Genomic DNA, 23,812 nt, shown 5'->3' with positions numbered 1-23,812 from the left:
GAATTAATAATAAAAAAATCATGTTTTTTACCAATTCATATATTTAAATATAGATTTACAACAAGATTTGTGTATTGAGTACCAAAATTTAAAATGAACAAACCTTATATTATATTATATATATTATATATGTACAGTCACTTTGTAATTTAACATATTAATTGATTAAAAAAATCTAGTATTCAAATTAAGTAAAAATGAGTTTAATATAGTTTCAACTGATTATTTTCATCGATGGCAGCTGATTGACCACCATTTCGCACAACGAATAAATTTCCATCGTAGTGCATTCTGCGATCGCCTTTTCTAAAATTGGACAAAACTCATTTACAAACTAGAAACATCTCAAACCATTAACATTTTAAGAAAGAGACGTACCTCACGAACAAATGCCCGTTTGAGATCAACGAGGCAGTACATTGAAATTGTGGATTTTTGATCGAAACGGCCCCTTGAGTCGGATTTAAACATATTTTATACGTATGGGCGTCGTGATAAATCCTAAAAGAATCGTACATAGAGTAAATTTGATAATTTCATCGCAACAATTTCGACCGATTTTACCAACCTGATGCTTCCATTCGACGACTGGCTTATACGAACGTTGCCGACTTTCCAATTTTCCTGATCGAAATCATTGAACCAGTATTGAGATCCGTGCATAAGCGACACAGCGTCACTAACGGAACCCCTGCCATATTGAGAATTGCTGGAAACGATACACAACGTTATTAATGTTCTCAACTATTTTGATCATACATAGCTGAATTTCATACAAATAAAATGCTTTCGAATTGAGATCGTCCTCCATTAATAAAAACCAATCCACAGTGGTTTTTGGACCACCAGCATCCAGTAAGAATGTTACGGCGCGGTCATCGGTAGTGAAAGACACGCCTTTCTTCCACATTTTTGCATATCTAAAACGTTTCGCACACGCTAGAAACAATATCTATTACTTTTTAAAACGACCATACACACATGATTGGTTTTACCTAATGCCTCTTTTGTTAGCAGCTTGTATTTCTACTTTCGATGTGTATTCGAAAACTTTTCCTTTGGGATGTTCCATGGCTGACATGGTTCCGCAAGCGGAAATTGCCACTTTTATGCCGTATTCCAAATTCACTAGATACACTCCTCCATCGATGGTTAATTCAAGTCTGAAATTGTCATCGTATAATTAGTCTAAATACGGTGAGCACAAAGAAAATTGATTGAGATGACTCACATGTGTCCTTTCAAAAGTAAAAATATTGTTCCGTGTTGTGAGACTTGGACTCCCGGCACCTAATAGAATTCAATATACAATTAATTTAGTACAATTCATGTGTAAAAAAGTATTGATACTTATTTGCATATTCTTTGAATACGGTGCATATTCTTCCGTCGCGCGACATTGAATGATAGATCCTTGAAACGTTGAAACCAGAATGAATTATTGAATGTCTGTTTTATATTGTATAAATTTACACTGTTTTTATATTGGAATACATATATTGTATAAATTTACCTTTATAATGTTTCACCACAAGAGTTACGCTCGATAAAAACAGGAAAACAAAAGCTAGTTTTTATTATTTATTTAAATAAAAAATTTTAATTTTAATTGAAATTTTTAAAATAATATACGCTAAAAATACACGTTAGTGAGTATATTTATTGAATTATTATATATATATATATATATATATATATATATATATATATATATATATATATATATATATATATATATATATATATATATATACATATTGTTGAATACATTTTATGCCTGCCCGGAACTAATGCAGCCGTAGAAAGAGTCTTTTCACAGATGAATACGCAATTGCAAGTCGCAGTTCTTAAAGCGATGTTGTTAATAAAATCAATTTTAAGAAATCCTGCCAAGAATTTCATTCTTATTTAAAAGCAAACCCAGTAATACTTAAGAAAATTTGTTCATCAGAAAAACATTCTTCATCAACATTCCTGTTCTTTTTATTAATAAAAAAAACTATGAAAAAATACGCGTTTTCTTGTATACACATATGTAAAAATTGGTAGATGTCCCGTTTTGAGGACAAAAATAAATGGTCACATTAGATATACATATGTATCTCGCTAGAGGAATACAATATTATCGGCACATTTAGCAAATATGTGATTTTGTGTCCCTTTATTACTATCATTATTATTATAGGATTTTGTAGTTTTCCAAAAAATATAATGAAAACTACATATACTTATTTTCGGTCAAGAATGAAACTGATTTTTTTAAGAGAATTACAAGAAATAATTAAAATAAAGTACTTACCGTTAACGAAATCAGATATGATAATGTTGAAACGATTGTCTGAGTAGTCTAAGGCAAAATTCTACATAATAATAAAAATCGAAAGCTTACTTCGCTTTCGAAGAGGCAAATGTGTACACTGTATACGGGTGAAATTCTAAATTTAGCCAAATTTCAGTACATACGCTATATTGCTTTCGGTACCTTTCCATCGCTCCCAGTTTGCTCAGAGGTCATAAAATCAAGTTCTCGAGCAAATAAAGGTCATACATATGTACATATATGAATCATGTACATAAATAACACATATTTGGATATTTTCAACGTATCGACTGAAACTCATTTTGAATTTTTACGTTAACCATCGAAATTTTAAATACGTACCCAGAATCCGGGTTTTTAAGTCATATGTTGGCCGATGCTACCCGGCTGGGTCAAGTCCAGAGACCCAAATTCAGGTCATGGATGGGACTCGGACTCGAAAAATTGTTTCGGCTTGCCCATGATAGGGAGGAATTCGCACGGGCCATAAACGATGTCTGCTCGTAGGGGACGAGTAGGAGATGGTATAAATTATGAACAATTTCAATGTTTATATTGTATTTCCAAAAGAAGCAGTTTGTATGTATAAACGTTATCTATGTATGCAGATATGATTAATGTGACGATTTATTTTTGTCCTCAAAACGGGAAATCTACCAATTTGTACGTAATAGTATGTGTATTCAAGAAAACGCGTATTTTTTCATAGTTTTTATTTATTAATAAAAAGAACAGGACTTTTGAACGCTTGTGCTAACGTTATTAAAGAAATTAAAAATACCTAATAAATATGCAATTTTAGCACACTAATCATTATTCTGTAGATATTTTACAAAAGCATTCATACCTTAATTTCGGAAAAAGATAAACAATTCATTCAAAGTTTTATGAAGGCATACAACTTTACCCCTACCACCTGACTCGAGTGTGAAAAGGCAAACATTTGTACTTATGTAGCTTCCATAACTACTTCCATAACTTCCATAATTTTTTAAAAATGTGTGTTTTTAACGGTCTCGATTTGATGAAATTTATCTAGTATAAGTTTCAGTGCTGCTGGTTTTTTTTTTAACTAGATGATTCTCTATTTAATAAAAAAAAAACTGTGCGAAGATATAATATTAGGGCTTCTTGTCTTTGCAAGAGACCAAGGGTAACAAATACTTTAAATAACCCTAACCATTGACGGAGCAACATCCGTACACATACATATGTAACTCCTATGATATTTTAAATTGTTCTAAATATGAAGAAACATAATTTTATTATAAACATCTTGTCCTGTCGTACGCTCGCAAGTTATTTGCAGCATAGATATTGATTCACTATTTTGTTTTAATTTATGAAACGAACGAATCCTATTTTTACTATTTCTTGTGTTGAAAGCCCCTTCTCGCGTATATACTTACACGGGTTAGTATGATAGTTATCGTTAGTACGATGGACTTTTCGGCTGAAAGATGTTCCGTTATAGAGATTTTAATAACTTTGTGACCAATAATAATCACCGAACCATTTGAATGAGTGTACATATATGTAAATACATGTTCGGGGAAAAACCGACAGCATATGTAATGTATTCGACAGCCAAAGATTCAATTTCCAGCCTGGGCGATTATAACTTTTATAGTATGTGATTTTATTAATTCAGTGAATATTATTTCATTATTAATGTATTATATTTATAGAGATAACGCTCGATGAAATTACTCGTCATCGCACAAGCATTTAAAATTAATTTGAATCTTATTTTTCTTTAAAATTTCACCCAACTCTTTATATGACACCTTAAAATTCCGTCTTGCCATCGTTTTTAAAGTAAAAATTCTTTCTGTTTTTGTATTTAAGTGGGAGAATTGAAAAGTTTAAAATGTTTTCTTAGCTTTTTGGCTCTGTATCCATCATTTCTCGTCTCGGTGATTACTGGTCACAAAGTCACTAAAATGTTTATGACGGAACATCTGGCAGCCGAAAAGTCCATCATACTAACGAGAACTTGAGTGCCGAATATTGTGTATTCGCGATTTTAATGGCAAAAATTGTCTTTGTGACTAATAATTCAATTATCCATTTCTCACATATCCATGTATGTACTTGTGGGGGAATCCTAGGATTGCGGAAACGATGCATACGATGTTTGCAGCTACGTATTTTGTATCGATGTACCCATTAGTTAGATTTTAAAAAATTCTTTGTAAACCAGGATTTACAGACTGCATTTCGGAACGCGGGACTGGTTACTAAATCGGGACATTCCCGTCAAAATCCGAATGACTGGCAACTTTGATGGTTATAGTTTGTACTTTGTTAAACGTCGTCACAAATTTCTTTAACTTAACGTGACTTATCAGCACTGAACGAGTCATTAGCTATCATTGCCACAAGTTCTTTCACGGATCGAATCCTACTCGTATATTGTAGATATAAATAGAACAATTTCAATTAAAATTAAAAAAATAATTAAAAACCGGCTTTTCATGATTATAATAAAAACAGATATTCAATAATTCATTCTGGTTTCAACGTTTAAGGATCTATCATAGAATGTCGTACGACGAAGGAATATGCACCATAGTATGCAAATAATATAAGTATCAATATTACACATGAATTGTACTAAATTAATTGTATATTGAATTCAAATAGGTGCCGGGAATACAGATCTCAGAACAAGGAACAATATTTATACTTTTGAAGGGACACATGTGAGTCATCTCAATCACTTTTCTTAGTACTCACCGTTTCTATTCTAATTATTATACAATGACAATTTCAGCCTTGAATTAACCGTCGATGGAGCAGTATATCTTGCGAATTTGGAATACGGCATAAAAGTGGCAATTTCCGCTTGCGGAACCATGTCAGTCATGGAACACCCCAAAGGAAAAGTGTTCGAATGCACATCACAAGTAGAAATACAAGCCGCTAATATAAGAGGAATTCGGTAAAACCAATCATGTGTGTATGATCGTTTTAAAAAGTAATAGATATTGTTTCTAGCGTGTGCGAAACGTTTTAGATATGCAAAAATGTGGAAGAAAGGTGTGTCTTTCACTACGGATGACCACGCCGTAACATACCTACTGGATGCTGGCGGTACAAAAACTACTTTCGATTGGTTTTTATTAATGGAGAATGATCTCACTACGAAGGCGTTTTACTTGTATGAAATTTGGCTATGTATGATTAAGATAGTTACGAACAATAATTGTGTGTAAGAGCAATAAAGTTGTGTATCGTTTTCAGCAATTCTCATTATGGCTGGGGTTCTATTAATAATGCTTGGTCGGTTATGCACGCATCTCAATACTGGTTAAGCAACATCAATCATGAAAATTGGAAAGTCGGCAACGTTCATATAAGCCAGTCGTCGAACGAAAACATCAGGTTGGTAAAGTTGGTTGAAATTATTGCGATCAAATTATCAAATTGACTCAACGATTCTTTCAGGATTTATCATGACGCCTATACATATGAAATATGTTTAAATCCGACTCAAGGGACCGTTTCGATCAAAAATCAGCAATTCCAATGTACTGCCTCGTTGAACTCAAACGGGCATTTGTTCGTGAGGTACGTCTCTTTCTTAATGTTAATGTTTTTAAATGTTTCTTGTTTTTAAATGAGTTTTGTGCAATTTTAGAAGAGGCGATCGCAGAATGCACTACGATGGCATTTTTTTCATTGTGCGCAATGGCGGCCAGTCAGCTGCCATCGATCCAAATAATCAGTTGACATTATATTAAACTGTTATTTTTTGATTTCTACTGATAATTTTTACTTAAGGTGAATACTAGATATTTTTTTAATTAATTAACATGTTAAATTACACAGTGACTGTGTTATATAGGGCTTGTTAATTTTAAATTATCTTTAAATATGTGAATTTGTAAAAAACATGATTTTTCATTATTTATTCTTTAATGCTCATATCACATGTATCTTTAAATATATGAATTTGTAAAAAACATGATTTTTTATTATTAATTCTTTAATGCTCATACCACATATGACTATATCCTTTTCGATGTAGAACCTTTATATGTTATAATTTTTTTGTAAATAAAACAAGGGCTGTGGAGTTGACATTTGATAATAAAAAAATTGAAATTTGAGAAGTCTTGACTCCATTGATCTTTTACGACTCTGACTTCACAGCCCCGAATAAAATAGAAATGAATCACACAAGTTATTAAAATATATTATATTTGTTCCACCTTAAATGTAATTGACATTTTTTTTAATAGGGTTTGTCCATTTTGATATATTAGGTTTAATTTTAAATTTTGGTACCTGAATACATACACAAATCTTGTTTTAAAATTATCTTTAAATATGTGAATTTGTAAAAAACATGATTTTTCATTATTAATTCTTTAATGCTCATACCACATGTGACCAAATCGTTTTCGATGGAGAACTTATATATGTATATGTATGTTTTTATATAATTTTTTTGTAAATAGGACAAGGGCTTGACATTTGATTTTGAGACAATTTGATTTTAAAAAATTTGAAATTTCAGACTATTTGACATATATTGTAATACTATTAATTAAAGCAAATACTAAAAAGGAAGACTTGACTCTGTTGATCTTTTACGACCCGAACAAGATAGAAGTGAATCACGCTAGTTAATAAAACATATTATATTTATTCCAACTTAAATGTAATTGACAATTTTTTTAATACTATATACACCGTTTTTATCTCATAAAGACATACCTTATATCAAGATTTGAGATTTGCAAATAAAGGGGAATGCTTTCTTCCCTCGAAAAAACATTCAACAAAAAAGATATTGATAATATTATAAATATATAAGATAATATTCAACATATAAGATATTGATCACTAATATAGTTTCAATGTATGTGTGCGTATTTGTTTCCAATACAATTAACACGTCTAATAGAATTTTGGAAATATGCTTTCGTGAGGTGAAAACATCGTAGGTTTGGTAGCAATTCTGAATCAAAAAGGAAAATTATTTGAAGTCAACATTAAATATGATTAAAGCACAGTTACAAAAGAAGTAATTCAGTATTTCTTAAGCCGGGTAATTATGCACTTGCTGTAGCCGAGTCGATACGGTAACCATGTAGATGCTTTATTGGTTTGCGAGCCGCCAAGGTAAGCTCGCAGCAATCCATCACTATGTCAGTTTTTGCAACGAATTAAAGGACAGTGTTTGAAGTGGCGAGCCTCCAGTGGATTTCAAATCAGTATATTTGCACAATGGCGAATTGCACATCTCGTTAGCCCAAGCTCCGAATGAATACTGAATGAAATGGGGGCTCGCACCATCGGCTTGTGTTGATGAAGACGTTAAATACTCATCTACCGAGTGCTACTGTATCCACCCAGTTACAGTTCGCAAGTGAGTACCCGGCTTTAGATAACCTTTGAGCATTTTCCCACAAGGAAGATATGTACATATGTATATTCAAAGCAATACCGGTAATATTCAAAAAGCTATACAGATTCCTCTTAGTATTATACATGTATTCGGAACGAGTAGTCGTTTAAATTGTAACTGCTCGGTAAACCACACACAATACTAACATTTCACTGCCCTAATTTATTACAAGTCCAAAATTACATTTTTCCAAGAGTTTAAAACTGTTTCGTCAACCTTATTTTTGGTTTAGAATTTTTTACAGTTGATTTTATAGTAGTTTCAAAAGAAAATGCATTTTTTTTATAACAATTTTCATTTAAAAAGTTTACAATTAAGGTAATAATATTACAATTATAGATCAAACAATAAATAAACGCTTCTAAAATTAAACCACTATCCCGCAGATACATATATATGTATACGTAGGGTTGCCATACGTCCCGTATATACGGAACATGTCCCGTATTTCACTACCCGGTCCCGTTTTACAATTTGTCCCGTTTTCTCCCTAAACTGAAATATTCCCATGGATAAGCTTATCGTTTTTTGTGGAGATAATACGAACACTAACTTTGGAGGTCTAGACCGAGCTGGAAGAAATAATGTTTTTTTAGACTGAATTCTTAATTGGAAAGAGATATTGAAGGCATAGGATGTCTAGCACACGTTTTGCATAACACTCTATGAATAGCCGCTGATGTTTTGACTGTCGACGTTGAATCAATAGTCGTCAAGATATTCAAGTACTTTAACATTTACACCGTGAGGACTGAAAAACTCAAAGACTTTTGTGAATATGTTGGTGTTGCCTACCAAAACTTATTATCCTACGTTGGGACCAGGTGGTTATCACTTTTACCTGCAATTGAAAGAATATTGAATCTGTGGCAGCCATTAAAAGATTTTTTCGCTAACGAAGACAGACCACCAAAAGCCCTTAAAGATTTTTTTGATGATCCAATGATTGAAGCTTATTTTTGCTTCTTGCATTCACAGCTCAATACATTTGAATCTCAAATTAAAAAATCAAACATCACAGTCCTGGAAGTAAAGTCTTTATTAGAAGAGGCAAAACGACATATGATCGATAGAAAAAAATCCAATTTTATTGGAATGACGACAAAAAAAATCTTAAATCTCTTAAAGCTTGATTCTGGAAACAGTGCCAAAGTGGAAACTTTCGAAAAACAGACTGTCGATTTCTTTAGCACTGCTGTGGAATATATTGATAAGTGGTCCCAATCATTCAAAAAATTTAATGCTTTCGATTGGATGACTCCGAAGCAAGTTCCTGAATGGGGGGGAAATAGAACGAACCATTGAATATTTGCAAGTAAGGAACATCGATGTTGGAAACAATGATCTTCTTTTCAACCAGTTCGTATATTTAAAAGATTTTTTAAATAAAAATAATACCAACGAAAACTGGGAGACAACGCTGAAATTGAGTATGGAAGAGAAATGGCTGAAGTTTTTTAGAGATACCAAGCATATTGAACAGAAGTCATGTTTAATAAAACTATGTGAGTATATATTTGCCATTCCAGCCCACAATGTCAATGTGGAGAGAATATTTTCCCTGATGTCAACACAATGGTCGGATGAAAGAAATAAGCTGGCAGTTGAGACAATTTTGGTTTACCAGTATAATTTTAAAATGACTTGCGCCCAATTTTATCATCATGTAAAAGAGGAAAACGATTTAATTAAAAAAGTTAAATCATCGTTAAAATACGATTGGGCTAAAAAAGACTATTTTTTTCAAATAAACTATTTCCTACCTACTTTTCCATGTTTTATTTATGTAGCACTTAAATGTCCCATATCAATGCTTGACAATTATGGCAACCCTATGTATACGTGTTAAATTGTAATCAATTTTTTAAATTATTATAGTTCTAGATGATAAAAACACCGATAAAATTAAGTTGAAAATTTCATTAATCGTACATATCGATGGCTTGGTGCTGTAGATGTAAGTTTGTAGATGCCGGAATAATTCAGGTTCTTCCTTTGAACGAAATTTATGTAGTGTACAAATTTAAAATTCGATACAAATTCAAAAATGGACATACAATATCTGTGCACCAAACCATCGATATGTACATACATATTATGTAAGTAATTTGAAAAGATTGACATGTGTATGCACGTACATAGGCTTATCAAATATTGTATAATATAATATAACAGGTGGAAAAAAATCTGGAATATTAGATTTCATTTCTTAAATACATATTGATTATATGTATAATAGTACAAATTTATTTAAATATGAATAATATTTTTATTTTCCAGACTTATTATGATCATACATAAAACCTTTAAGATCAATTTTGGATTAATTCGAATGCAATACATATATTGCGATACGATTAAAATGAGATTTTATTAATAATTTATTACACTTATGTATATAATAATTTATAATTATTTAAAATTTTGAGCTCATATATATTTTTTAATTACGATTTGATATTAATTTTTTTAGATAAATTTAATTTGTTATTAACTCATTATGGACCGCCTTAATTTTCTGAAAACTCTATGGTAGCCCACGTAATTTTCGTAAAGTAACGGTAAAAGTAATGGAGTTTCAAAATTTAACATAGCTTTGAAACTTTTCTATCCATTAAATAAAAAATCGGATCTTATAAATCATCGTGTTATTCGTTTGAATGAAATAATCAATTTGAGAACTATGTATTTTATGCAGAAAAAAATCGGGGGAACTTAAATCTGAATATAATCGATCAAAAAAAAGTAAAGCTTTAAACCATAGAAATATATATATATATTTTTTTAAATTTATTGATCGATATTTTGGATAAAGAAAATGGCATGATATCAATGAATGGAAGTTTGAAAATAAATCTTTAAAATAATCCTTTCTACTTGTATATAGTTTGGAGGATTTAAAAACACTAACGCTGTGTTGACGGCCATCGAACAAAGTTTGAAAAGTATAGAAAAGTAAAGAAAAAAAAACTGTGCGTGTGCTTACGGCCCATAGTGAATTCATTAATAACAAAACATCTGCAGTTTTCGATACAAATATCAATGTTTATGTGATGATTGATATTCTTCATTGTTTTGGAGTAATTTGACTAATCTTCGATCTTTTGATAAAGATCAAGATTATAAAAATTAATAAAATAATGATGGCCGCACCGAATATGAAAATCACCTGAAAATGAAAATACAGATATATTAACTTCTATTGCATCATCTAATATCTATCTATAATTTCTAAAGAGACATCATCTAATATCTATAATCTATAATTTCGAAAGAGACTTTGTATGTATGTTTGTTTGGTTCGTATAAAAGAACAAATGAATATTCAAATAAATTTAATAAAATGTTTATTATTAGATTGGCGATGTTTAAGCAGTTTATATTACATACAAATACCAAGCGAAGCTAAAAACACTAGTCTTAATATATAGTTTCGAAAGAGACTTTATATGTATGTTTGTGGTTCGGAAAATCTGCAACGTTCAATTTAATAAAAAGAAAACAAATGAATATTCAAATAAATATAAATAAAATAAAACTAATCAAGTAAATTTAATAAAATGTTTACTATTAAATTGGCTATGTTTAAGCGGTTTATATTACAAATACCGAGCAAAGCCGGGTAAAGACACTAGTAGGAAAAATAATTAAAAATATAATACTCACCGAATACAGCGTGAGTATGGAATAATTTAAAGTTTCCGGAGAGTCTATTCGACATTCTTCAGAATAATTCTTGGAAATCAGATGAGCATAGTTGGTTATGAACTGACTTAACGGACACATTACTCCACACTTGGGTATCACCAATTCCTCCATTTGGTACAGAATTCGAACCGAAGGAGGATATTGGTCTGAAACAGAAAATGGAAAATTTTTGACATACACACTTTGATGTACATACATATCTTGTGTTATAATAAGATGAAAGATAATTACTTGCGTATATTTCAAAAATGAGATTTGAAGCATACGGTGGCATTTCGAAACTCTTCAAGTTAAGGCCATTCAATATGCTGGCTATAGTGGTGTCGTGTGCGCTTAGCACCTTGATCTTGAATTGGCTCATTGGCGATACCATCTGTTCAGTCAACTCTTTAAGGAAAGGGCCAATTTTTAATTTTGCCAATGTCGGTGTGTATGTGTTCAATATGAAGCTGAAACAATCAAATTTACAAAATTGATTAGTTGTGTTTAAGTATAGATTGTAAATTACAAAATCCAGATCGATCGTTGTGTACATTAAATGGTTACACTGACGACTGACTAACATAAAACCACTTTTTATTCTTACCGAAGCGGAGACCAATCAATCTTTACTAAGTTTGACCCACTAAATTCGAATTTGACAATGATTCTTGTCGGCTTTGCCTCGTTTATGAGATATAAGCGTTTTAAAAGGGGCAATTTTTACAGGCTTTTGTAGTCTTTAACACAAAATTTAATTTTAATTAATTATCTAGCGAATTTTGAAAGTAAAATATAATTTTTTATACATTTAGTATTTTAAAGCAATGATTTTTTATTTTATTTTTTAAAACGATTATATCTCATAAACGAGAAAAAGCCAACAAAAATCAATGAAATATTCGAATGTATTGGATCAAACTTAGTATAGATTGATTATTCTCTGCTCTGGTAATTTTTTGTTATTGTTAACATTGTAATTGAGGTTTCTTGGGCAGATTATTGGAAAATACGTTAAGTACATACATAAATAATAATACCTATATTTTGTTATGTTCTTTAACACGTCAGGATATACTTCTTTGGTCCATTCTGGCAATGCAAAACCATTCATTTCTTCAATGTGAAGATTATCATAAATATACGACATATCTACAATGTTGTCTATATATCTTCCTGTGTGATTTGTAACGTAACTATAACAAATAATAAACGTTGTGTTAGATAAAATAGAAAGCAAATGTTTTCATTTGCATGTCTATCTGTAGTATTTATTACAAACGCAACATTAAACGCAAATACAGTTAAATTTTGGTATCTCCCTATTGAAAAGTATGATGATAAAATAAAAATCATTATATGAGCCTTTATATTTGAAAGTGGCAAAAGTCCACTTTTCTTCATTTCGAAAAATATCTCACAAAACATTAAATACAATGTTTTGCGTTTAGCAATATTTAAAAATACTGGTGGCCTGTAATACGTTTATTCTGCTTTTTTGAGATTTTGGATAAATCGAATTAAAAGAAGTGATAACAATTTGTGAATTAAGTCAAACAGAAAGAGGTTTTGGAATTGAAATTTGGACTTTCGCTATTTTTAAATATAACGACTCATACGTATATAGTGTAGAAACAAGATATAGAATAAAATGAATTTCTACGGACAATTTTAGTCCAAGATAGTATTCATTACAATTCCAACTTAAATACATATTGTTATGGACCCTCCACAAATAATTCAATATTCATGTACATATGTAATACTGTTGCAAATGTAACTAGACAAGAATTTCAAACATTGACATTATTTAATTTACACGAGCTAATTTAAAGTAAGATACAACAATCAAAATATCGACATCGTCAAAATTCTCACAGTCTAGATTCAAATAATAGGAGACTGGTATAAATGCAATGATTCGATAAGACAGGAATGACAGACGTTGACATCATAGATTCGATGAAACTCCGGGGTTACTTCTAATGTAATTCTCACGACCTATGTATATACATACATAAAACATTAACATCAGCAAATTATTGCTATTTAAACTGTAACCTCAGTACAAGAAATCAGTATCAATTTAGTTCAGTATAATATAATATGTAGTTAGTATGAACGTGAGCTCATAATTAGTGTGTAATAAGGTACGGCATGGCCAGAACATCAGACCAAGCCAGTCCACCTAATACGCGATATCGTCTCAAGTTCACATTTTAGTTCTAAAGGTTCAGAAGCTCAAGTTCAAATATATTCGAATATATGTATCATACTTATGAGATTATTGAAAATGTATTCTTAAAAGTATGATACAAAGATTCATTGTATAAATAATCTCTTTCATTTTTCCTGAAACATAATTCTACAATATGCACAGCCATGGGGTTATTTAATCATATACATATGTAGCTGATCATACAGTATCGACATATTTAATGTGACAAGGTCATTTTATTAGCTATATACAGCACATTGTTTTTCCTCGAATGTTCTTTTATCTTTTTTGCTACTTTTTTTTGTATTTAAATATTATTATGTTATATTTACATACATATATGATTAAATGACATATTGTTGGTGTTATTACTTTTATCTATTGGTGTTATTTTCTTTTATATAAACGTTTTATACAGTCCCTGCTCATCGAAGTTTGAACAATTGTTTCTCAAGGCTATTTTGTGTATGGGATCCTGTTATGAATGACATTTTGGGTTCATTTTTTTTTGTAACAATGCTGAGTATCCTATTGTATTTGTCTACAAAGTATTTGATGCAGTATTGTTCATACACATATTTTAAAACCCAATTGAGTGTAGAAGCACACTTTGATCCCTAAATCCCATTAATAAATTCATATTTTAAAAGAATAAACACTTATACTTCTCAGAAAGATATTGTAGAAATGCAGAAAAAAATACATTTTCGTTTCAATCTTCATAAGCACTTTTTTTTTCGGAAGGAAGCAAACGCCTATACTGAGCAGATTTCGGAATCAGTTGGGTTTTAAAATATTTGTATGAACAATACTCCACCAAATACTTTGTAAGTAAATACAATAGGATACTTTGCATTGTTTACAAAAAAAATTAACCCAAAATGTCATTCATAACGGGAGCAGGTACACAAAATAGCCTGGAGTACAGAGTGTTCGAACTTAGATGTGCATGAACTGTACATATCAAAACTGGTATCATAATTCGTATGATAAAAGAACATAACAATACATATATTAAGCTGTTGAAATCAATCTACTATTATTTATTTACTAAACTGAACTGGATACTTTTGATGAATAAATTCTTGTACATACATCGATTCAATTTACCAAAACAATATGGAGATATGTACGAACGGGTCTACCTCATGGGCCCGAAAACGCAAATATCGGAAGGCAAAGATCGAAAATCAAAAGATCTTAAGTCGAAAGATCAAAAAAAAAGGGTGCATGGTAAACGGTACTATGTATATATAATATATATGAGTGGCATGCGGTGAAATTATCTCTCTTTTTGTCATACAACCTTGTTTAGTGTGCGCGCGCAGAATACGGGAGGAAAAGCCTGTTCCTCTTGTTCCTGTTGTATCCTGCTCGCGCAAATTAAGTGAGTATGTACCGTTTACCATGCACCCTTTTTTTATCTTTCGACTTAAGATCTTTGCGTTTTCGGGCGTTTCACTTTCGGGCCCGCGAGGGAGACTGGTACGAACATATATATATATGTACACGTTCGCACCAATTCTAGAGAAATATTCTGTAATTAAAAAAATAGTAATCAATATGATGGTAATGATGTTTGTTTCATAAATTTTCCTAAAAAAAAAATACATTGAAAATCTAGGAATGGCGCATGCAATGTTTAATTTTAATAATTGTAAGGGGTTGTTTTTGGTGTTCATTAGAATACGAGTTACTGTTTATAATGAACTATGAATATGTATGAAAACTATAATATCGCCTGTAATGAAGTATGAATATGTATGGAAAACATAAAAAAATCCGCCATAGTGAAGTAAGTAAAAAAATTCGCATACAATATTGCCATCACAAACCGATAGTATTGTTGAAACCCTTCGTTTAATTTCTGGAAAAAGGGCGAATCGAAAAATTTTTGCTGTTCCACGTCAAATTTCGGACACAGTGCAATCATAAGAACGTGATCCTCGTCTTGGGGCATTGTATGAATCGGAATCGGCTGCCACAATAGTCCGGGAATCGGCGCTTCGGTCTCGTTAATAGGAAACATACCTACGAACAACCAGATGAGATACAGTAAAACGCCGGAAATTTCACATTTGCGCATGAAGATTGAGGATAATTACCCGCCAAGTTGGCCTCAGCCGACATCAAAGTGCGATCAAAATCCGTCGACTGGATATGTACTGTTTTGGGATCGAATTTTGATCCGATCAAATGCTGAAACATTTCAATACAAATAATTAAAAAAAAACAACTTTTTTTCTTCTTTTTTAAAGAGACAGTTGAGCAATACTGATTTGTAAGATAAGTCACTATGCTATAGTGGAAACAGATTAATTGCTATTTATAACAGCAACTGTAGTTCATAGTCAGATAAGGAACGGCAAGGATTACAAATTAGCGATGGTTCAGATATATTAATCACATTCTCATAACATAGAGATGTTGTACATGATTGCGTAAAAAAAGTGTAATAAACATTTCGAATGATTCGGTACTTTTTTTCAGTTACTCTTTATAATATATAAATACATATATAGTCATATTAATAATAATCGATTATTGTGTATAATCGATTGGTCTGATTACAATAAGATGAGATTTTTTATTAAATTTAAATTTGGCCGATTTAGTCAACACTACGACCAAATAAATATCCAAGCTGCTACTATATACGTAGAAAACAATTTCGAACATTAACCTCAAATGCCGAAAAATTCGAAGTCGTCGCTGATTGGCCCATTTAGCTAATTGTTTACGAAATCGACCAATGAGAAAGACGAAAATATTGTACATAATAGTGACACGCGTGGACACACCGCTAACTGTCATCCGATAACGAAAGCACAAAAAAAAAGTTAAATAACGTTGAATTACAACCATCCAATGAATGAAAGCGTGTGAGTTTTACCTTATATTTGTTCCTAAGAATCTTTCCGAGTTCGTAGTGCTGAAGTTTGCCGCGATCAGTCAGCTGACCGAAACCAACGGGCCAGTAGGAAGGATTCCGCCAAGGATCCAAAGGATAAGGATCAACGGGAGTACGATCGCCATGTCTATATAATATGACTACAGAAGTGGGTTGCATTTCCGATGTAACGGTCATCATTGACACCACTATGAAGAATAATGCGTTTAATGGCAGCATGATTTGCGCCTCCAACCCCAACTGCAGCCGACGGGTGACTGAAGTAAACAGTGAATTTTCAACCGAATTCTATCTAAGCGCAATACTATTACGACCATACCAGTGGCGTGCGCTGAAATTCTCTCTCTTTTTGTCGAACAGCCTGTTCTTCTTGTATCCTGCTCGTGCACATTAAGTAAGGCTGTACGACAAAAAGAGAGAGAATTTCAGCGCACGCCACTGGACCATACCATACATCAATTGCAGTGCTCTTTGGCTACGTTTACACTACCGATATCTACACCCGATATTTAGGAATTTTTCCATAACCAGTTCCTAAATAGCAACCACAGGTTACAATATGGGAACTGGATATGGAAAAATTCCTAAATATCGGGTGGATCGGGTGTAGATATCGGTAGTGTAAACGTAGCCTTTAAGACAAGAATTTTGCAAAAGTTATTATTTTTTTCTGAATAATTTGTCGAAATGATATATGTAATATGAATGATATCAAAATAATGTGAATGTATAATGTATAATAATATATTATTAGATTTATTTCGTAAGTTTAATTAGCTTATTAAGCTAATATATTATATACATATATAAATAAAGGAAATAAAAATATTTTGAATTTTAAGTTTTAGAATAAAAATTTAAAAAAATAAATGAAACGTAAAGGAGGTATGTAAAAAAAGCCACACTTATTCGATTTGAAATAGTTCACCAACAAACGATTTTATGGCTCCCCATCAAAAACATTGTAAAATATCATACATTTTTAATTAATATTTGTGTATTTTACTCTTATCTCAGGTAAGTACTAACTGGAAATTGCATGAATTATATAAATTGGTCTACTTGGCATTGAGTCTGCATTATATTTACCAATTACCAATATACAATATTCTACGATACCTATACATACATATACCTGCATTATTTTATATTTACCTTGTCAGACAGACTAATTAAGGACACCACACAACAGAGGATGAAAACGCAGTATTTTTTTCAGAAAGAAAGAACTCGGTTTGAAAGAACTAAGTGCTTGATTGACGGTTATAATACATACGGGTCTACGTGACGAGCCAGAATGTTAAATTACAGAAAACACAAATATCGGAAGGCAAAGATCGAAAATCGAAAGATCTTAAGTCGAAAGATAAAAAAAGGGTGCATGGTAAACGGTATATACTCACGTACATACTCACGTACATACTCACGTACATACTCACGTACATACTCACGTACATACTCACTTAATTTGCGCGAGCAGGGTACAACAGGAACAAGAGGAACAGGCTTTTCCTCCCGTATTCTGCGCGCGCACATTAATACCGACATTTGCGTTTTCTGTAATTTAACATTCTGGCTCGTCACGGAGACCGAGAAAAATAATATGCCAATACTTATGTGGCTACCAAAATATTTAAAATGAAAGCACTATCTCAAATATGTTAAATATATTTTTTTAAATTATCTTATGGATTCGGGATTTAACTTATATTTCAAATATTCCACAAAAAACTTATACCATTATTATTTTTTTAGGGCTATGGCCCAAAAAAAAAATGTAAATAACCACTTACCTATATTTTTCAATGGAGTGGTAGAAAAATGAATCCATAAAAACTACTGAAATTGTGTCGAATTAAATTTGAAATATTACATTAATTTTATAATTGTGTCTTTGTCTAGTACATATTTCAATAAAAAAAGTAAACATTAATATCTTTGTCGAACCAAGCGTTTTATGAAAATTACTCGGATAATTTTCATCTTGGCAAGGTCATTTTTTCAGTTTTATGGTTTTTCAACCATAATACATTAAATAAAAAACTGAAATATGTGCACGCCTTTGATTCATTCCGAAATAATATATTTTTAATGTGTGTATTGAATGTTAGAAAATCCAAATTGATCAAGAAACAATACCATCATTAGACTTACACATGTACAAATATTCGTAATATGATTCATTATACATTTATAATACTCCAACAATTCAAAAAAGTTGAAATGGCTTATATGTACGTGTATTTTGCTTGTTTGAACAGTTTTATGCTAATAATAATGGTTTCTTATCCTATAAACAAAATAGCTGAACCCAGCATGCGTTGCAATGCCACAATAACGCGTGCAATTCCCGTTCGCGTTCTCGTTCCCGTTCTTGTTCCCGTTCTCCTTCCCGTTCCACAGTCATTCAATTTTATATAAAGGTATAGATATATTTAATGACGTGGGCCATCCGCTGTGTGTTTCCCGTTCCCGTTCCCATTTGTCGGAAAAACGGAGGCAACGAACACGTTGTTTTCGCGTCGCGACGCGAAAACATTTGAAATAATAGCGTTGCAATTCTATTCACGTTTTACCCGTTTCCGTTCCCATTTTTCCCCGTTTTTTTTTTCACAGTAATCTTCCCGGACATGCATACAACAAATCCTGAAAGTTCCATTGTAATCGGTTCAGTGGTTTAGGAGCCTATTCGAGAGGGAAACACGTATTTATTTTAACACTGGCAGATAGATTGAATAGCAACCCACATGTGGTGATGAAAATAACAGAAAATTTTGAAACTGGGGATGAAAGAAACAAAAAATCAGTTCACGGTTAGTTTTCGCCCTGTTAACACGCTGCGTAAATTAACAATTATTGACTTAAAAATAGACTTAAGATTTAATTATTTTTAAATATTTTAAATATAAGTTGTAAATTTATATAATTTTGTATAATTTATTGTGTTTTTTAATATATTTTTTGATTTTTTAATCAAAAACTTTTTTTTTGAAATGGCTCCAAAAAAACCATTTCAGAAGATGTGAAAGTGGCCATTGCAACGCTTATTAGTGAAAAGACATGTAGTTACAGACAAATTGCAAAAAAATTTCATGTTTCTCACCCTACGGTAGCCCATATTGCACTATTGGTGCAATCGGGAGTTTCTCCAACTGCTACATTATACGACAAATGTGGGAGAAAACGAAAAACCACACCGCGAACGGATCGAAAAATCATCACCATAGCTTTGGAGAACCGTAAGGTGCCTAATAAAGGCATTCAAGCTATTCTGAACCAAGAAGGTATCGATATTTCCACAAGGACGATGCAACGTAGATTTCGTGAAGTTAACGTCAAGAGCCGAACTCCAATAAAAAAGCCAAAACTGACACCAACGATGAAAAAAAGCTCAGGAACATCAGCAATGGACTGTTGATGATTGGAAAAATGTGTTGTTTAAATATTAATATTAAACTAAAAAATACTTGATAACCTCCTATGTACTAATTTTTCATTCATTTTAGGTTTGTTTCTCTGACGAAACAATTCTAAGGACAATGACAGATGTTGTCCAATACATCAGAAGACGACCTTCCGAGAAGCTGAGCGATGAATGCACCATTCAAACAACAAAATATAATGCATCTGTATGGTGTGGTCTGTTATTAGCGGAAAAGGGGCTGGACCCATAAGGGGCTGGACCCGTACATTGGTGCAGGATCAATACAAAAAAATATTTTTGAAAGGATTTTTGCCTTATTTTGAATCAGAGGGGATGGATGAACATAATTACATTTTTATGCAAGATGTCACACGGCCAAAACAATTAACAACTACCTGAACACAAAAAATATTCGAATTTTGTTATGGCCAGGTAATTCACCGGATTTAAATCAGATTGAAAATTGTTGGGGGTATTAAAAAGTATTTTTTATAACAGCCCTAATACTACGTTAGATAATTTAAAAGAAAAAATAATAGATGCATGGAAAAACGTAAAAAAATACAGTCATGCGTAGAGATCAATTCGGGCTGTTATAACAAATAGGGGAGGGACAACTAAATATTAAGTTAATTACAGTTTTTTTTTGTAAATATTATTGATGAATATATTATGTGTGTATAATAAAAAGTTTTGTTTCATTTCCTGTTCTAAAATTTAACAAAATCGACACAAAACGAGTTTTACGCTAGTGGTAAAAACTTCCTGTCGTGGGTCTGTGCATATAGATGCGGATTCCTGTGTTCTGGCCAAGTTCCAATATGAAGCTTCTCGGAAATGTGAAGCATTTATTAAAATAATGAACGTACAAGCTTTTTTTTCTTTCAGAAAGTGACAATAATAATTCATTAAAAATTTATGTTTTAAAGCTGCTAGGACCCCAAGGCAAAAATCCGCAACTGAATATATACGGGTCTACCTCGCAGGACCGAAAGTGAAAAGCCCGAAAAAGCAAATATCGAAAGACAAAGATCGAAAATCGAAAGATCTTATGTCGAAAGATCAAAAAAAGAGGGTGCATGGTAAACGGTACTATGTATATATAATATATTATACTTCATAGGTATATTTTCAATCATTGCCAGAGTATGATTATTGATCAGCAACATGGATTTCGTCCACAACGTTCAACGACCACAAATTTGTTGTCATTTTCTGGTTTTGTAACAGGTTCCTTGGATGCTAATATTCAAACAGATACTGTTTACACGGATTTCGAAAAGGCTTTCGACAAAGTAAATCACTCCATCCTTATCAATAAACTAATTGGTTATGGTTTCTCATATGGTCTCTCTCAGTTATTCACAAATTATCTCAAGGATCGACGTCAGTTTGTAAAATATGGAATTTATTCTTCTGTTGAATACCCAACCTGCTCTGGTGTTCCACAGGGTTCTAATCTCGGTCCCTTACTATTCATTTTATTTGTTAATGATATTAGGGAAATATTCCACAACTGCAACTTCTTATTATATGCAGATGATCTAAAACTTTTTAGGTGCGTTGAATCTTCTTCCGATGCTCTACTGCTACAGAGCGATTTAGATTCACTCGTTATTTGGTCACACTCAAATTGTCTTCCGATAAGCGTTGACAAGTGTCACATTGTCTCTTTTTCCAGATCTCGATCATCAATTGAATTTGGTTACAATATTGATGGCTCTATTCTTGCCCGTCACACACATATCAAGGATTTGGGAATTACTTTTTCAAATATCTGGAATTTTAATTCTCATATCCAAGATGTGTGCAATAGGGCTACAAAAACTTTAGGCTTCGTGATCAGAAACTCACGCGCCTTTAATAGCACCAGAGTGACGCGTTTACTGAATACTACATTGGTGCGCAGTTTGCTTGAATCTGGTTCGGCCATATGGAGTCCTAATCATTTAAGGTACACGCTAATGTTAGAGAGGGTGCAAAGAAAATTTCTTCGCTATCTCTACATGAGAGAGTTTGGGCGCTATCCCTACTTATTTCCCAGTAAGTTTGTCATGGGCTCCTTGGGCTTTGACTCCTTAGCTTCACGTAGAAACAATCATCTTGGTAAGCTTTTTCTAAAAATTCTAAGGGGTGAATGTCATCTTCCTGAAGTTCTGTGTAATCTTAAACTTAGAGTACCTGAGAAACTGAGAGAATCTCGCTCCAGAACTCTATTCCTGCCTATTCGGGCCAGAACTAATATGCTTGATGACTCACCTCTTTCAAGAGCCATTCGACTATTTAACCTGCTTTCTGGGAGCCTTGATGTTTTTACTTCATCATACAGTTCTGTCAGGCAGCATATTTTAAATGACTTCTAGCTACATACATATTTACACATGTTGTTTTCATTTTGTAATTTTATTATTTAGCATAATGTGTATGTGTGTTGGTTTTATCTTTATTTATATATGTATGCTATTTTTTATTTATATATATATATATATATATATATATATATATATATATATATGTGTAGGTGTGTATGTATATGTATATATGTGTATTTTTATATTTATTTATTTATTTAAAGTTTGGACCGTTGTAGCATTACAGGAATGCGCCACAATGGTCAAAAATATAACAGAAAAGACAAGAAACAAAATAATAAATTAGACATAACAAAAACAAAACATATATATACACAAACAACTAAAAATAATAATTATTATTACTATATATCGTTTATCGTCTTGAATTCATTCTATGTTTACAAGGTTTTTGTATTTCGTAATATTCTTTCTCGATTATGATTTTCAAGTTATGAATTCCATAAGTCCTCACCAGATAGAGTTTCAAAATTTGTCATCCGGACTGACCGAAACCAATCACGACAAGCAAATAATACACCACCACCACGTCGATCGTCGATCTACTCTATCGCGACGATGCACCCTCCAGGAAGAATCAAAAAGTTCAGCATCAAAAAATGATGAAGTCAACCATGTTTCCGTTAGTGCTACCATATCATCACAAATAGTAGAAACGGCTGAATTAAACGCAGCCAGCTTTGTCCTGAGACCTCGTACATTTTGGTAATAAATTACCAATTTTCGGTCTCCCAGTTTGGCGCGTGACTTTCTTTGAGACAAGAAATGGCAGTTTTGATTGAGCCAACGGAGGTTGAGCCAATGGAGACGAAACGGAAGAGGAAGCAGTAGAATTTATGAATGTATGTATGTGTATTTGTGTATACGTGTAAGAATTTGTGTATATATGGATGGTGTACATATATGTTTATATAATTGTCTTTGGACAGGAAGGTGCATTGGGTTTACCTGTTAGGCCTTCTTGGTGTAAATTAAATAAAAAAATAAAAAAATAAAAATAAATAAAATAAATATATGACTGGCATGCGGTGAAATTATCTCTCTTTTTTTGTCATTCAGCCTTGTTCCATTCTTCCATTTTCGATCTTTGCCTTCCGATATTTGCTTTTTCGGTAATTTCACATTCCGGCTCGTCACGGAGATCGGGTATGTACATACATACATACATAAAAAAGTTTCAAATCATGCATCAATTCCTTTTCGAAATAATAACTAAAATCACGATTTTGATTTTTACTTTATGTATACATGTGTATAATATATAATGTATGTACATATATCAAGTTTTTTTGATTTTAAATATAATAATGTAAGAATAAGAAGAACTACTGCGATGAGTAACAGGAAAACAAATCATATTCACGTAATTGATGTAATTAGCATTTTCTCGATGAAAAATCGTAGTTAGTGCACTAACGTGATAATCCACCGAGCTAGATAATTAATTTACGATTAGATATC

The 23,812-nt window shown here is 32.0% G+C and overlaps 3 protein-coding genes across 3 annotated transcripts; 1 reads left to right on the top strand and 2 right to left on the bottom strand.

Moving 5' to 3' along the window:
- Positions 1-203: 203 nt before the first annotated feature.
- On the bottom strand, positions 204-2,490 carry LOC143922265 (uncharacterized). Its single transcript, XM_077445491.1, has 8 exons — positions 2,483-2,490; positions 2,390-2,435; positions 1,232-1,290; positions 996-1,163; positions 777-920; positions 569-709; positions 379-501; positions 204-306 (listed from the first exon to the last, which is right to left on the bottom strand). Exons 1-8 carry the CDS (start codon positions 2,488-2,490, stop codon positions 204-206), a joined length of 792 nt encoding a protein of 263 aa, XP_077301617.1.
- Positions 2,491-4,612: 2,122 nt separating this feature from the next.
- On the top strand, positions 4,613-6,283 carry LOC143922534 (uncharacterized). Its single transcript, XM_077445801.1, has 7 exons — positions 4,613-4,894; positions 4,967-5,025; positions 5,097-5,264; positions 5,340-5,483; positions 5,567-5,707; positions 5,771-5,893; positions 5,964-6,283. Exons 1-7 carry the CDS (start codon positions 4,865-4,867, stop codon positions 6,064-6,066), a joined length of 768 nt encoding a protein of 255 aa, XP_077301927.1. The 5' UTR covers positions 4,613-4,864; the 3' UTR covers positions 6,067-6,283.
- A 4,251-nt stretch (positions 6,284-10,534) lies between these two features.
- On the bottom strand, positions 10,535-16,808 carry LOC143922668 (lysosomal acid phosphatase-like). The gene is made up of 7 exons (XM_077446002.1): positions 16,538-16,808; positions 15,750-15,843; positions 15,480-15,675; positions 12,467-12,622; positions 11,679-11,896; positions 11,406-11,593; positions 10,535-10,908 (listed from the first exon to the last, which is right to left on the bottom strand). The coding sequence occupies exons 1-7, from the start codon at positions 16,772-16,774 to the stop codon at positions 10,807-10,809; spliced, it is 1,191 nt and encodes a 396-aa protein (XP_077302128.1). The 5' UTR covers positions 16,775-16,808; the 3' UTR covers positions 10,535-10,806.
- Between the last annotated feature and the right edge of the window lie 7,004 nt (positions 16,809-23,812).

The sequence above is a fragment of the Arctopsyche grandis genome, chromosome 2 (assembly GCF_051622035.1).
Source record: "Arctopsyche grandis isolate Sample6627 chromosome 2, ASM5162203v2, whole genome shotgun sequence".
Classification (NCBI taxonomy): domain Eukaryota; kingdom Metazoa; phylum Arthropoda; class Insecta; order Trichoptera; family Hydropsychidae; genus Arctopsyche; species Arctopsyche grandis.
Note: the sequence above shows the minus strand (reverse complement) of the source record. Positions and strands in the feature narration are given on the sequence as shown.